General features: G+C 40.0%; 1 protein-coding gene and 1 long non-coding RNA gene across 2 annotated transcripts in view; one reads left to right on the top strand and one right to left on the bottom strand.

Annotated features, from left to right (window-relative positions):
* The window catches only part of LOC133215437 (terminal nucleotidyltransferase 4B-like), a 53,688-nt gene that overhangs the window by 13,202 nt on the left and 23,624 nt on the right, over positions 1 to 16,862 (bottom strand). The window contains exons 2-5 of the mRNA XM_061359466.1: positions 15,899 to 16,022; positions 9,712 to 9,758; positions 4,296 to 4,416; positions 3,187 to 3,294 (exon numbers count right to left, since the gene is read on the bottom strand). Coding sequence (XP_061215450.1) covers positions 3,187 to 3,294; positions 4,296 to 4,416; positions 9,712 to 9,758; positions 15,899 to 16,022 — 400 coding nt within the window. The remainder of the gene's footprint in view (positions 1 to 3,186; positions 3,295 to 4,295; positions 4,417 to 9,711; positions 9,759 to 15,898; positions 16,023 to 16,862) is intronic.
* Positions 9,774 to 16,862, top strand: part of LOC133215438 (uncharacterized) — a 32,322-nt gene continuing 25,233 nt past the window's right edge. Inside the window, exon 1 of the long non-coding RNA XR_009726408.1 lies at positions 9,774 to 9,818. This is a non-coding gene — a long non-coding RNA (uncharacterized LOC133215438). The remainder of the gene's footprint in view (positions 9,819 to 16,862) is intronic.

Raw genomic sequence — 16,862 nt, 5'->3', positions numbered from 1 at the left:
ACTTATCTCCAGCTGGATATTGAGCCATTGACCACAACTCTTTGTGTGCAGCCATCCAGCCAGTTCTTTATCCACCAAGTGGTCCATCCATCAAATTGATGTCTCTCCAATTTAGAGACAAGAATGTCGTGTGGGACAGTGTCGAACACTTTGCACAAGTCCAGGTAGATGACATCAACTTCTCTATCCATGTCCATCAGTTCTGTAGCCCCATCATAGAAGGCCACCAAATTGGTCAGGCAGGATTTCCCCTTAGTGAAGCTGTGCTGGCTGTCACCAAGCACCTTGTTGTTTTTCATGTGCCTTAGCATGCCTTCCAGGAGAACCTGCTTCAAGATGTTGCCAGACATAGAGGTGAGACTGACTGGTTTGTAGTTCCCTGGATCATGCATTTTCCCCTTCTTGAAAATGGGGGTTATATTTCCCTTTTTTCAGTCATCGGGAACTTCATCTGACTGTCATGAGTCCATCCTGACTGCCATGATTCCATCCGTGTTCCATGGACTTGTGCACGTTCAAGTTCTTAAGATGGTCTCAAACCAGATCCTCTTCTACAGTGGGCCTAAGGTCTTCATTCTCATAGTCCCTGCATCTACCTTCCAAGGCTAGGGTGGTGTGGTCAGAGCATTTGCCAGTGAAGACTGAGCCAAAGAATTCATTAAGAACCTCAGCCTTCTCCAATCCAGGGTAGCCAGCTCTCCTGATAGCTTCCGGAGAGGGCCCACATTATCCCTAGTCTATCTTTTGTTTGCTACATACCTATAGAAGCCCTTCCTGTTATCTTTCAAATCCCTGGCCATACTCAATTCTAACTGGGCCTTAGCATTTCTAACCTGGTCCCTAGCTTCTCGGACAACATCCCTGTATTCTTCCCAGGCCACCTGTCCTTATTTCCACCTTTTATAAGCTTCTTTTTTTCCCCTCTAAGTTTTCTCAGCATCCATGGAAGTCTCCTGCCCTCCTGCCAGAACAGTTCTGAGCTTAGAGCAGATCCTTGAATATCAGCCAGTAGTCTTAGCCCCCCCTGCCCCCTAGGGCTATATCCCATGGAACCTTACTCAGCAGGTTCCTGAAGAGGCCAAAGTCTGCTCTCTTGAAGTCCAGGGCAGTGAGCTTGCTGCATGCTCTTCTCACTGTCCTAAGGATCTCAAACTTGACCATCTCATAATCGCTACAGCCAAGGCTGCCCTGGTGCATCACATTCCCTAACAGCCCCTCCCTGTTGGTGAGCACAAGGTCAAGCATGGCACCTCTCCTTATCAGCTCCTCTATTACTTGCAGAAGGAAGTTGTCTTCCACACAATCGAGGAACCTCCTCAATTTCTTGTGCCAGGCCTTACCATGCCTCCAACAGATATGGGGGTGGTTGAAGTCCCCCATGAGGACAAGGGCCTTCGAGCATGAGGCTGCTCCTATTTGTCTATAGAGTGCTTCATCCACACAGCCCTTGTGATCGGGTGGCCTGTAGCAGATCCCCACTATAATGTCCCCCATCGCAGTTCTCTCTTTGACCCTAACCCACAAGATCTCTGTTGACCCATCACTTGTCCCCAGACAGAGTTCCATACTCTCTAGCCTATCATTAACATAAATAGCTACTCCCCCCTCCTCGTCTGCCTGGCCTGTCTTTCCTAAAGAGCCTATAACCTTCCATTTCAACACTCCAGTCATAAATCAAGAAGCACATAGTCAATTTTGGGCAAGCAGGCAGGGCCTTATGGATTTACCTAAAGAGAAATGTGTATGCAGAATCTAACTGAAATACAGCCCTTGTGTTGTGGCAGAAAAGCAAATACAGATTGCCTGTCCACCACAAGACAATGTGACAATGCACAGTATGCAAAAAACTTAAGTTAGCTGCCAAATTCCAAGTATGTGTCCTGAGACAAAGAATCTGGGCATCTTCTTTCCCCAACAAGAAGCTACATAGCACAAAACTATCGGTCTTGATTTAGCAGCAAAAGGTTGGCCAACACAATCAACTTCTGTCCATCAGATAGAGACTGAGAAAAGGAAGGTTTCTGAACCCACCCCACCCTCTTACTGTGAATGCAGGTGCAGGAGGCCTCATCAGCACTAGGTTTATATATAAGCACACAGGTGAGACTATGCAGACAAGAACTCAGATTATTCTACTGAAACTAAAGACAGAAGTTTTTCTCCTGTGTCATTCTACAGGTTAAAGAAATAAGACACTGTAGAAGCAAACCGAGCTACTTTCATACCTGCTACTAAACATACATAAAGGAACTGAAGATTATCAAGGTGAAGGCCATACTTTCAACTCATCAGCAACTGAAAATCCCCCCCCAAATTTAGAAGACCTCCTGCAACTCAATGACATTATTAAAGCAGATGTACATGATTTCTAACCCTTATGACTGAAAGTGAAGTGCTTGCTTTATTCAGATTTATGGAGTTTTATGAAGGAGTTTTACATGTTTATCTATTGAAATACTTTGATTCTCCTGCTATCATTAGTTTTGTTAAAATCCCCAAGCAGTCAGTAGTAGAACAGTAATACCTACACACTTAAGTGAGACTGAACTGCACTTCATCTCCCTACACAGAACATAAAAATAGAAGAAAAATTTTCTACTGCTTCTATGAGACATTTGCTATGAGTGTCCCAATGCACTGAATAGGGGAAGGGAAGGAAAGGAAAATAGTGTAAGGATCCTTCAAAAATTTTAAATACATATTAATCCTAAAAAAATGACCCCATATACTAAACAAAACCAACTGTAATGTATCTATGATACAGGTATTGGTGAAACCCTGAACAATAACTTACTAAATTTAACTTATTTTACCTTATTAGCATTTGTATGCTGAAATAATATTCATCCTAGAACAAGATTATTCCTACTCTCTCAGCAATGTGTGGTTATTACTAATTTTAAGTTCAATGAGCCACAGTTAGAGCAGAACATTTAAGACAGGTATTAGTGCATTTTCTTTAGTACCATTAAAGTACTGTACCATTACAACTTCTCAATACTTTATACATTGCTATCTTCATGTATTTCAGGGCAAAATATCTAAAACCTAAGAATATAATGGAGTAGCAGTAGACAACAAAAATAACAGAGTGAAAGTGTATCTCTAGTCAGGATGCAGTCAAAGTAAAATATAAAATCAAGTCATCAAATATTCAGCTCTAGCTCTATTACAGTGTTGCCTAACCTTGATAAAATCTTTGATGAGCTGGGCTGCTTTAACCCCGTTCTGTACATTAAAGCTTATATCAACTTTTACTTCAGTGAAGCAATCTGTCAGTTTAATAATAGGTACCTGCAAAAGAAAGACAGGTTAAGTCAATACAGATTTCCAAGAGACATTTGGTTTCATTCATACTTATATGCACCAGTAAAACTGAAACGTTTTATGACTTTGTTGAGAGAAAACAGTACTCCTATTTATTTAAGAACACTCTCCTTGCCAATCAGTTTACATCAAGTTTGCTTTTCTAACTCTTAAATGCCATTTTCAATTTACTATCCTGTTTAACAGAACTTAACACTTAATCTTCAAAGTGATTCCTTTAAAATTGTTTTTAGTTGTCTCCTAGTGCAGCAGCACAGCTCTAGTAGGAAAAACAATCACCAGGGGGAGACAAACACTTAAGAAATTAAGATCAATGGTAATAGATACTCAAGAAAATACACACTCCTGTCATTGTGGGTCATTGATTCCTCACCAAAATTATCTTCAGACAAGAAGCACAAGATACTGAGAACACTCTGACATATCTCCACCTGAGTGGTTTCCAAATTATCTCTCTCTACTAATAACAGCCACCTGTTTAACCCCCAACAAACTTACATACTCTTACAATTAGCAGAAGATAGGAAGTTATAATGGAATTTGTCCTATCCTGTGCAAGGCATACCATTACATATTTCTATAAGGCTGTACACGTAGTACATCTATGCGAAAATGTATTATGTCTGCTTACTTACAATAAGAAAAAATTACTTATGTAAAAACTGAGTCCAGAAATTCACAAGTTTAATCACATTAATTCACAACAATGACTAGTATAATCTCACTTTAAAACAAGTGTGTTGTGTAGTATGAAAAATCAGATTATTTTCCCCAACAGAAGAAATGTTTCTGTTGTAGCATTATCAATTATTTTAGAGTAATAAAAACTGTAATAAATAAAAAGGTTCTATTGGTTCTAGCTTATCTTTATATATAGTTTCTGCTTATGAAAATTCATCCTTTTAATCAAGATATTTTATTAGACATTTAGCTTAGAACAAAGAGACACCTTCTTCCCCCAAACTTACAGTTGCTTTATCTAAAACCTTTACTGAGTTTTCATCTGTTACATTGTGCTTTCTAAGAGCTTCTTCCAGGGTCCAAAGAGGCAATGTCTCCCACTTTCCAAACACAACTAAATCAATATCACTGAAATAGAAAGAAAGCACAGATTTATTCAAATTAAAAGACCAATAAACTTAAAAGAAAAACAGCTGACATCCACACATAACCATAATAAAGCTGACAGAATATAACCAAATAATTTATTCTTAATTTTCTGAGGAAAGAGGTGGGGGATGAACTCTTACACCTGGGGAACTACAGAATATTTCAGATTACCAAGGTAGGGGACAGACACACACACACACACACACACACACACACACAAACTACTTGGGCTGCAAATCCCAAGATTAGTCTCCTCAGGCCATGCTGTCTGCAGAAATGAATCAGCTTCTCCAGAGTGATTCTGAGCAAGAAAGTAACTTGTTGTGGAGCACCACCTTTGGGCTGTATTAATCAGTAACGCTGATTTAACAGCCTGTCACTGAAAGGGAAAGTCCTGGTCTCCATCCTCTGTTCCCAGATGCATGGCCCTGTCTCCTCTGCTGTACGTCTGGTGTTTATCTAATCTACAGCAAATCAACTCAGCATATTAATGGATGTGGCAAAAACCAACTCCCCACCCCTAAAAAAAACCCCAAAACATTGTGGGGTATTTTCCTGCCTCTTTGCATTTCAAAGCTGGGTTTCTGGGTGATCAGAGCACCAGCTAGCACATGGTAAGCAGCTGGTCTGTAGCACCAAGAACAGGGAGCGGGGAAGGAGATAGGAAAATGTGGCAACTTTGACTACAGGAAGCAACAAGCTGTTAAGCAAGATCAAACTATCTAACTTCATTCATTAACTCGGCTCCTTGGAGAGGTGTCTCCATCCCTACACTTCCTCCCTATGCACGTACACATTCATCTGACTACAAAGGGATTTGACACCCTAATTCAATGCCTAAACTCAAATCCAAAAGATGACTGCTGTCCAAACCAAAGCCAGTGAGGGCTACTGTGAGATCTTGAGCTCTTTCCTATTTGCTCCCCAACATCTTTGATTTTCTCTGCTTGGTTGGGAACACAAAGGAGACAAGCATATAACCCTGCAGCTATACGAGCAGACCAGTGGCACAGAAAACTGCAACAGGTGACACCAAAAAAATTAGGAATACTTTTCCTCCCAACAGATCCTACAGCTCTGCTGTTTCACAGACAACATTACTTTAACAACCTCAAAGAAACAAAAATATCACTTGCCAACAAGCAGTGTCAGCTGCATGCCAATTAGCGGGCAAGGGTAGGCAGCAATCAGCCAGCTGCAGAAAACTATGTTAAAAACCTGCTTGGAGAGCAGGAAATGCTACTGGACACTTCTAAACTAAATTGCTGTTAAACACACTACTTATGCTAAGAGTTAACAAGACAATTTTTTTTTCTTATACACACCAAGAGAGAAAAAGCAGTTCTGTCATCACCTTGAGTATAGATATTGCCTGAAAAATGAGTGTTGCATCCCAACAAGAAGGAAGTGCAGCAGGAGGGCCAGGAGACCTCCTTGGATGGATAAGGAGCTGCTGAGGAAAATTCAAATGAAAAAAAACGCTTATAAAATGTGGAAGCAAGGACAGGCTGCCTGGGAAGAGTACAGGGATGTTGTCCGGGAAGCTAGGGACCAGGTTAGAAAAGCCAAGGCCCAGTTAGAAGTAAACTTGGCTAGGGATATTAAGGATAACAGGAAGGGATTCTACAGGTACACAGCAAATAAAAAACAGACTAGGGAGAATGTAGGCCCCCTCAGGACGCTCTCGGGAGAACCAGATACACAGAGTTTGGAGAAGGCTGAGGTTCTGAATGACTTCTTTGCCTCGGTCTTCCCTAGCAAAGGCTCTGACCGCACCACCCAAGTCTTGGAAGGCAGATGCAGGGACTGTGAGAATGAAGACCTTGGGCCCACTGTAGGAGAGGAACTGGCTCGAGACTATCTTAAAAATCTGAACGTGCACAAGTCCATGGGTCCTGATGAAATCCATCCGCGAGTTCTGAGGGAGCCGGCGAATGAAGTTGCTAAGCCGCTGGCCATCATATTTAAAAAATCATGGCAGTCAGGTGAAGTTCCCGACGACTGGAAAAAGGGAAATATAACCCCCATTTTCAAGAAAGGGAAAATGGATGACCCGGGGAATTACAGACCAGTCAGTCTCACCTCTGTGCCTGGCAAAATCCTGGAGCAGATTCTCCTGGAAGGCATGCTAAGACACATGAAAAACAACAAGGTGCTTGGTGACAGCCAGCATGGCTTCACTAAGGGGAAATCCTGCCTGACCAATTTGGTGGCCTTCTATGATGGGGCTACAGAACTGATGGACAGTGGTAGAGCAGTTGATGTCATCTACCTGGATTTGTGTAAAGCATTTGACACTGTCCCACATGACATCCTTGTCTGTAAATTGGAGAGACATCAATTTGACGGATGGACCACTTGGTGGATAAAGAACTGGCTGGATGGCTGCACACAAAGAGTTGTGGTCAATGGCTCAATGTCCAGCTGGAGACCAGTAACGAGTGGTGTCCCTCAGGTATCAGTGTTGGGACCGGTCTTGTTTAACATCTTCATCGCTGACAGGAACAGTGGGATTGAGTGCGCCCTCAGCAAGTTTGCCGATGACACCAAGCCATGTGGTTCGGTTGATACACTGGAGGGAAGGAATGCCATCCAGAGGGATCTTGACACACTTGTGAGGTGGGCTGATGCCAACCTTATGGAGTTTAACCATGCCAAGTGCAAGGTCCTACACCTGGGTCGGAGCAATCCCAGGCACAGGTACAGGTTGGACAGAAAAGAGATTCAGAGCAGCCCTGTGGAGAAGGACTTGGGGGTGTTGGTCCATGAGAAAATGAGCATGAGCCGGCTTCAGTGTGTGCTTGCAGCCCAGAAACCAACCGTATCCTGGGCTGCATCAAAAGGAGTGTGACCAGCAGGTCGAAGAAGGTGATCCTGCCCCTCTACTCTGCTCTTGTGAGACCTCGCTTAGAGTATTTTGTACAGTTCTGGTGTCTTCAGCATTAAAAGTACATGGAACTGTTGGAACAAGTGCAGAGGAGGGCCATGAGGATGGATCAGGGCACTGGAGCACCACCCATATGAAGATCGGCTGAGAAAGTTGGGGCTGTTCAGCCTGGAGAAGATAAGGCTGCAGTGGAGACCTCATAGCAGCCTTCCAGTATCTGAAGGGGGCCTATAGGGATGCTGTGGATGGACTCTTTGTTAGGGACTGTAGTGATAGGCAAAGGGGAAATGGGTTAAAACTTAAACAGGGGAAGTTTAGATTGGATATTAAAGAGGAAATCCTTTCCTGTTAGGGTGGTGAGACACTGGAATAGGTTGCCAAGGGAGGTTGGGAATGCTCCATCCCTGGCAGTGCTCAAGACCATGTTGGATGAAGCCTTGGGTGAGATGGCTTAGTGTGAGGTGTCCCTGGCCATGGCAGGGATGTTGGAACTAGATTATCTTAAGGTGCTTTCCAACTCTAACCATTCTATGATTCTATGAAAAATAACAGAGATGCACAGCAGCTAAACAACCCTCTACCCAAACCTTCAATATCAGCTTAAGTAAAATATTAGACAAAATATAACACAGAATAACAGAATAAAAAAACCCACACTGTAGGTCTTTCTGAATCCCAGAACCTGAAATTTAAATTAACTCTACAGTTACTGACAGGTAGGGAAAACTTAGAGCAAAAGGAAGCTTGGATAGAAGGCAACAGTGAATTAATTACCCCCATGCAAACTGTCATTGCTTTGAAAGTATAGCAAGTACTGCCACAGGAGGGTTTTTTGTTGGTTTATTGTCCTGGGTTTAGCAGTAGCAGTCGTTTTTTCTCCTTCTTGGTAGCTGGTGCAGTGCTATGTTTTGACTTTCGGGTTGGGAACAAAGCTGATAAAAATGATGTTTTGGTTTGGCCAAGGACTTTGTGAGCCTCATGCTCTGCCAGGGCTAGGTGGACTGCAGGGTTGGAGGAGGTATGGGTCGGTGCTTGGTCGGGCTGGGGGGGGCGAGTTATCGGTCACCTGGTGATGGGGTGTTGTATTCTCTTCCCTTGTTATTTCCTTTATCTTTACTATTATTGGTGGTAGCAGTAGTGATTTGTGTTATACCTTAGTTACTAAACTGTTCTTATCTCAACCCGTGGGAGTTGCATTTTTTTCTGATTCTCCTCTCCGTTCCCTCCAGGAGTAGGGGGAGGGCAAGAAGCGGGGGGGGGGAGTGAGTGCACAAGCTGTCTGGCTGGGGTTAAACCACGACACTTATGTACTGTTTAAAAATATCAGCATTTTTTCTCCCCCCAAACTCAGCTGAGACAAGTATGGAGAAAAGGCAGCATATGAAATCAAATAGACAACAGTAAAGTGTTTTTGTTGCATCAGTTTCAAAATAATCAGTCATGTGGATAGGTATAGCTCTCTCGCATTATCAGCAACCCATCAAGTTTAATCAAGCCTATTTAAAATCAATGAAAAAAAAGCTAAAAATGAGGCATTGTGAAAACAGTGTGTATTTGTACACCTTACTTCTGACTTTCCAAACAGAAACTGAGCAACTGAGTCTTCCTGCAACCCCTTAGACTAAAACAGGTATTAAAACATCTGTCAGATTCTTTTTTCAAAACTACATGAAATGATGACTTGGGTATCTGGCACTTGTAGTCAGTACTAAATACCAATTCCTCATGTTCCCAAAGTACAGAACCTAATTCAAGTGTTAACTTCAGGACTTATGCTATTTAAATGTTTTTGTCCCCTACAGCCATTTAAGCCTTTCATTCTATTTCTATTTAATTGTCAAAAATATTTACAATTTCTACATAGAAGATACCAATGTAACTGAAAAATTACTTTATGAAAACTAGTAATAAATTTGGAAAATGTAGATGGTGGCTATCGTACAGATCTCAGTAAAGAAGAGTGAAAGAAAAAAAGCGATTCTGTATACAATCTTGTCTCTTCAGTGCTAAGATTATCATTAAGAAGGTAAAGTTAAATGCTTCAATTTAATCACCTATGTAGATAAATTTTAGCTTTTCTTTTAAGGTCAAACTCTTATTTCTGTTCAGTCACTAAAGAAGCCAAGTCACAAAACAAGCCTTTTTGACAACATGGTATTTTCAGATCTTTTACTAATACATGCAAAAATCTATATAGCCACAGGTACTACAGTTAAGAGTCTTAATTACTAATTTTTGTATACACTTTACAGAGTACTAATAGCTTAACACTCTCTTAATATAACAAGTATACACACAAGTAACATATTAGATTAAATAAGTCACTACAAAGGTATAAACTCGAAAGGCTATCTTTTGTACAGAATTTACACTGAAAAATTACTGACCTTGTAGGTAAATATAAACCAGTTTTAAAACTTCCAAATATCTGCACCTGAAACACAAGAACAGAAGTGATTCAGAGCAGCACTGTTGAGAAGGACTTGGGGGTTTGGTTGATGAGAAACTGAACGTAAGCCAGCTTCAGTGTGAGCTCGCAGCCCAGAAAGCCAACCGTATCCTGGGCTGCATCAAAAGGAGCGTGACCAGCAGGTTGAAGGAGGTAATCCTGCCCCTCTACTTCTGCTCTCGTGAAACCCCACTTGGAGTATTGTGTGCAGTTCTGGTGTCCTCAACATAAAAAGGACATGGAACTGTTGGAGCAAATCCAAGGATGGTAAGGGGGCAGGACAGCCTGAGAAAGTTGGGGCTCTTCAGCCTGGAGAAGAGAAGGGTGCGTGGGGACCTCATAGCAGCATTCCAGTGTCTGAAGGGGGCCTAGGAGGATGCTGGAGAGTGACTCCTCATCAGGGACTGTAATAATAATACAAGGGGAAATGAGTTTAAACTAAAACAGGGTAAGTTCAAGTTAGACATAAGGAAGTTCTTTACTATGAGGGTGATTAGGCACTGGAATAGGTTGCCCAAGGACGTTGTGAGTGCTCCTTCCCTGGCACTATACAAGGCCAGTTTGGACAGGGCCTTGGGCGACGTTACTTAGTGTGATGCGTCCCTGCCCATGGCAGGGGGGTTGGAGCTAGATGATCTTAAGGTCCTTTCCAACCTTAACTATTCTATGATTCTAAATCGTCAGGATTCAGAAGACAAACAAATTCTATTAAATTGCTTGGAAAAGCCGGTTTTTGCTACCCTCCATTGGTATGTTTTGGTACTGCCAACAGGCACATTCTGAACAGAAGTACACTTTTCTGTTAAAGCATTTACATCTTTAGTGCAGTGTAAATTGCTAATCTTCAGTGTTATTACCCACAAAATATTAATAACTTTGACTTTTCTATTACAAAACCTTCTTTTTAATATAAAAAATTTCACCATGACCAAATTTAGCAAAAAACCATAACCCAAATTTAAAACACTTTAGAATGATAGAACATTAAGAAAAACCCAGTTCCGTACAATTTCTTTTCTGATTTCATATCTCAAAGTATACCCTTCACTTTTTAAAAACATTATCTAAGTTTAATATATTTCCATTGCTTTGCATACTAAAAAAGAATTGCATCACAGTTCTTTTCTGAACTACAGAGCAAGTAGCACAACTCTGTTTATTTCTGCTTAAACAAAAAGAAAAAGTTTCAGCGCTTCACATCCCCCAGTTTAATAATGCTGTATTTTTACTAGCACTGGAGGTTTAAATAGGGAAGTGTCCATTGTAAGCTGTCCAAACCCACAGTTGTTTAGTCTGGAGGAGGCTCAGGGGGGGACCTTATGGCTCTCTACAACTACCTGACAGGAGGTTGTAATGAGGTGGGGGTTGGCATCTCCCAAGTAACAAGCAGTAGGACAAGAGGCAATTACCTCAAGCTGCACCAGAGGTGGTTTACGCTGAATATTAGGAAAAAAAATTTCACAGAGAGGGTGATCAAACATTGGAATAGGTTGCCCAGGGCAGTGGTGGAATCACCATCTCTGAAAGCGTTCAAAAACTATGTAGATGAGGCCCTCAGTGATATGCTTTAGTGGTGGTCCTGGCAGTGCTGGGGTAATGGTTGGACTTTATGATCTTAAAGGTCTTTTCCAATCCAGTTGATTCTATGATTCTAACTTAGTCAAGCCTCGCAGGGAAGTTGGCCTCTTGCTAAGTCTCAAAGGGGGACTGGTGAGACTTCAAAATAAAAATATCTACACATTTGGACTAATTTTCAACCAGACAGTCTTCTGATGTGTTTCCTGGAGCCACCTTACAGACTTGTGTATTCTGCTTCAGTGAGTCTCATGCACTAGCTTGATTGCCACTTATTTGTATGTCAAGTGACCCACTTTTTATGTTTTTCCCCTTAGGGACAAGAAAAAGGGAGAAATGGGAAAAAACTATGTTTTGCAAATAAGTGTTTTGATACTTTATTAGAGTAGGAAGCTAGTTTGCATGCTTCCTCTTGATTTTTTCATATCATCTAACTCTTCTTACTCCCTCAACCCATCCCCCAAAAAAGCACATGCTGACAGTAATTTAAATGTTGAAAATTCACAGCTTCTCAAACTAGAAAAGACTGCAAGAGATGCCACAGAACTAGCATCAATATTGTACTAGATCTTGACAAAAGCATAAAGGCATCACAAAGCTAAGAATGTAATAATAACTATTATTACTATTTTCAATACAGGATAATAATAAAAGCATCCTCTGTAAAACTGTTTGGGTTTAGTCAAACCAGGATTTATTTGTCCACCAGAAATATCTGAAAAGTGCTTTTCCACAATCAAACAACCACCGATGGGTTTGGAAAAAAATAAATGTCCTTTCACATTTTCAAACAAAATTGTATGATCAGCTGAACAGCAAAGAGAGCCTTTACTGAATAAAAAATCCTGAAAATATTAATAAACTGATACAACATATGACCTTTACAGAAAGGAATGAGATCATATCTGCTGTTGTACAATAATTTGGAATATGAGAAACACTGAATTATTATAAAAGAAACCCACACTTCAATCCCTCTCTCATCAAATCTAGAAAGATGGGAGAGGAAGAGTGAGGAAATCAGAACAGACCCATTAAAGAATTTTGATTTATAGAATTGGAATTTAAACTGTTCAAGCTCCGGAGCCATGTACATATTTAAAGCATCCCAAATACAGGATGCTATCATGACTTGAGAAATCTGAGACTTAGTTTTGTAGTGTGCCAACGCTGCCACTTATGGTTTTATTCTATGTGGACAGAGATACGTATTTGCATTCATAAGATAACTTAAGACTTCACAGTACTGTAATGGACTCCTACTCCTGTATGTTATTGTTACTGTTTATCCTACATTTCTTCAAACTTACTCGTATTAAATTCCAAAGTTCCTGGATGAGCTTTAATTACAGTGTCTGTCCAAATACGTCCTCACTATGCACAACAGGACTTGGAAACCCACAAAAGCTTGGAAACTCTTTGCTACCAAAGGCTCTCCATCAAAACAAAACAAAAATCTATCTGTAGCTAGTTTAGAGTTCCCTTTCTTCTACATCATTAAGTAGAATTTTCTGAAGTTTGTCAAGCTAAATAGAGTGAATCTTTTTACTTCCATTCGCAATGACAATATTTTCATAACCTTATTGTGTGAAGTATGCCACATTACCTCTTTTCAGATTTACGAAGCCACATAATATTCAGACACGAAGCTGAGGACATTATGACAAATACATCCTAAATTCCACTGTATAACTACTTATTTGTTCGGTAGTAAAACTTTCATATTCAATTGGTAAAAAAACTTTGTCTTAAAATGCTTCCATTTAATGTTTTGGGTTGTTCAGCTTCAGCGTAATTAAAGCCTTTTTTATGGTCAGAGCCTTGCTGATGCCAAGAACAGTTCTCACTTAGTAGGAATGTTTCCTTCTAAGCACATTCCCTTGAGTAAGAGAGCAAATGACTTCTGTATATAAAGTAACAGTTTAGGATACCTAGTTTTACCCTCCCTCCATCTGCTTTTTCAGCCTTTCCCTAAGTGGAACAGGAACAGACACATTCTACACACTCTGTACATTCAGATTCATGAAGCCTGATTTTCATTTTCCTTGGTATCTGATTTTTCTAGAGTATGTCTTACGTACATGTTTAGTGAGAAATTACAAACTGAATGTGTATGTTTAACTTACAAGTTTATTTTAGCTGGATTTGCTGCATCTATGACTCAAAATGAACAGCTTAAAGATTAACTTACCATTTTACACTGCAGCTAAAGATAAGAACATTGGACCAAGTAACACTCTACCTTCTCAGAGTGTGTACTCAAAACTTAAATAAAGTAGCTAAACTGATACAGATTTCCAGAAGGTTAGTGAATGACTCAAGCAACTGAAAAATTACAACAAAAGACTGTCAAAGTTGAACACAGTTGAGTTCAGCAGTTCAGTTCCCGACCAGATCTGTAAAGTAAGTATTAGAAAAATAGCATTACAGCAATTTCCAGATTGTCACCTGGCATGCTGTGTCACTGGTTCCTCTCTAGCCTCCAGAAAATGGAAGGGCATATAAGAGGAGAATTCTTCCTCAATGTAACAACAGCACACAATGCATGTAAGCTCTGAAGAGCAGCTACTGACTTGAGAAAAATTGGCACATTCTTGCTCTCTATCATTTTCAAGAACAGCAAAGAGGGTCATAGCAGTTTTAACTAGCAATAATTGAAAAGTGAACTTCAGTTTTCAACTACATTGTGTGTGCTTCCTCTCAGTCACATTACAGCTAAGTCCAGTGGCCAGCTGTCACTTGTGGCAGGGCTTGTAATTTGTTTCCCCTTCTTAAACAGATTACAGCTACAAAAAACAGTTTCAGTAGCTTAAAGAAAGACATTTTTCTCAAGCCCCCAGTCATATATATATATATACATAAACAAACATTTTAATACAAAAGGCCTAGCTTTTACAGATCAAGTCTGTCCTACAAACAGAGTATCTCTGGATGCACTAAGTTCTTGTGCCCTGTTCAAAGTGTTAGTGGTAACAAAGAAAGATCCCCTGGTAACAAACCCATTTTCCCCATTATACTACTTAAGTCTGAAGCACACACACTTGTTTAGGAAATAGCGGCCTCTTCTTCAGGCTGAAGCAGTCAGCTGTTGTGGTGAAATCCCCTACTATAAGACTTTGGCAGGGTGTATCAGAGCAAGCACTGGTTTCTACCCACAGTGTTCCCTATACTATCACCTGTCAAACTGTCAGCCCACTAACTCCTGCTCTTGATTAGAATCTACAACACTGTTTCACTGGGTTAGAGGAGAGCTATACAACACCTGTAAGATATGCTAAAGTCTCTTACAGAGTCCCCTTGGAAAGGTTGTTTTATTCAAAGAAAAAACTACCAGATATGTGTTGTACTATCATAGCTGTACAAAGGTAGCTATCACTGAGTGAAGAGTGCTCCTTCCATATGATATGTCACTAATACGTTGACCATAATATGAACCACCTTGAAAATGTGAGTGTATTTTACATACAAAATCACACACCACATACCTATAGTTTAGAAAGAATTCATATTCTGTGATATTCTGCCAATTTCTAAAAAATACATTAAAAAAAAACAGGTGAAGAAGATCTAAAATGAACAGTGGTTTTAAGTCACTCATGTCAAAACACTATCTTTTACTGTGGCAGGATCAAAGATCATACCTTATACTAAAGATTCTGCTGTCTGAATTTGGTTTACTATTCCAGCTAACAAGTCCTTATTTTCAGTTATTGTTATCTACAGATAGATGACTACAGCTATACATCTCCATTCTGGAAATGTTAGTAGAGGGGTACAATTAAACTAGATGCAATTATGCTAAAATTCCAAATGTGTGCCCATAAAAACACCTTGAGATGCAAAAGTATCTTCTTTGGCTTCTCTTTAATCCAATCTTAATTGAAATAAAGCATAGCTCTGCACAGAAGAAACTTGTTTTGACTGAATGAAGTACTAGCAAAAACCCATCTTCAGTGGAAAGAGGCATTTCAGATTTTAGGCTCAATACACAGATCTACAGACTTGTTTGTTCCTGTACAAAAAACCTCATTCCTTTAAATTTGTAAGATGTCAATTTAGTTTAACTGGCCATTAAAAATAGCATGGTCTACGAAACATGGTATTGCTGGCATCCCACCTTAATATTCAGGATCACAGGTCTTTGGACTAGAAGCCCTGCTACTAGCGAAGTGATGACTTTCAGTAGATTTGTTTTGGGTTTTTTTTTAACACAGTACATTACAAGCATGCATGCCTGGTATGTTCTCATTAATTTTAGTAAATAAATATTCATGAGACTAAATGTTGCCATACCTTATGACCTCTCTTTGACTACAGTATATCTAGCTTGTCTTTGTTCCTATGTGTGACAGAAAATGTTGACCTGTATTATTCTAGGAAGAAAGATCATCTCTCTCATTTGACCAGAAATCCTTTTGTTGGTGTTTTGATTTATGCTTTTTTAATATGGAAAAACAAACAGTATTTTCATTATTCAATACTTCACAAAGCAAACAGGCAGAAAATGTTGCTTTCATATATTAAAAAAAACAGAACAGTGTCCTACTCACATCTGCATTAGGCCAGAGCTCTTTTATAACGTTTTCTATCCTGTTCACCACTTCCATCCGCATTCTCTCTTCTTCAGGTCTGGGAGACATATACTTATAAAAGTCAATGATTTCTTCATGAAGACTAAGAAAGAGGGAAGAAAAAAAAAAAAAACAAACAAAAAAAACCACCAGAGAGTCATGGGGGAAAAAAAAAAACAAACACAAGAGACTGAAACAGCAACTACTCTAATCAAACATGCTTTTTGAGCTCCTAGTTACCGATCTAATTATGGGGCAGTTCAAGAGTAGCATGCAACTAAAAAAGAAACCAGGTTCACAACACTTGGCAATGTTTAATTTCCTGTTAGCTTCCTGTGCCATAGGTCAACATTGCACTGCACTTGCTAAAAGTGTGGAAGCAAATCTAAATCCAAGCACCTTCAATTCACACTGAAAATCACACTCTGTATTTTACTGCCAGTGTAACAGAGAAATGGTTCAGTCTTCAAGTCTGAATGCGGCTGTAAGCTCTGAGTACAAGCTCTGCAAAAATGTAAACAGGAGGTTTTCAGCCAATGCTTCCTAGTCAGCCCTTGGCACCAGCAAGGGAGTTTCAGACATCACTCTGTGTTCAGTAAAAAGCTTTTAAAAACTTGATAGCAATTGTGCCAGTACCAGAGCTAGAAAAAAAATGCTTCTTTTACTCCTTAAAGACACAAACTATGCACTCTCCCCCCATAACAAGAAAATAAGTAGTACACATACAGCAGTGGTGGCTCAGAAGAGTAAGTGATTGACAGACAGTTAACCCATATATTTGACAGTTTACCATATAACATGTCAGTCAATAAGTTGCGTTTAGAGTACCTATGATTAGAGCTGAAACATGCCTTCATACAATGCTACAAATTTCTGTGCTTCCATAATATCATAAACACATCATCTTGACTAACAATGTATTTAGAAAAACAGACACAACCCT

This window comes from Neopsephotus bourkii, unplaced genomic scaffold (assembly GCF_033783945.1).
Source record: "Neopsephotus bourkii isolate Nb327-2 ecotype Australia unplaced genomic scaffold, CSIRO-AGI_Nbou_v1 NB_988, whole genome shotgun sequence".
Lineage (NCBI taxonomy): Eukaryota > Metazoa > Chordata > Aves > Psittaciformes > Psittacidae > Neopsephotus > Neopsephotus bourkii.
The sequence above is the reverse complement of the archived record's forward strand: the minus strand, read 5'-3'. Positions and strand labels throughout refer to the sequence as shown.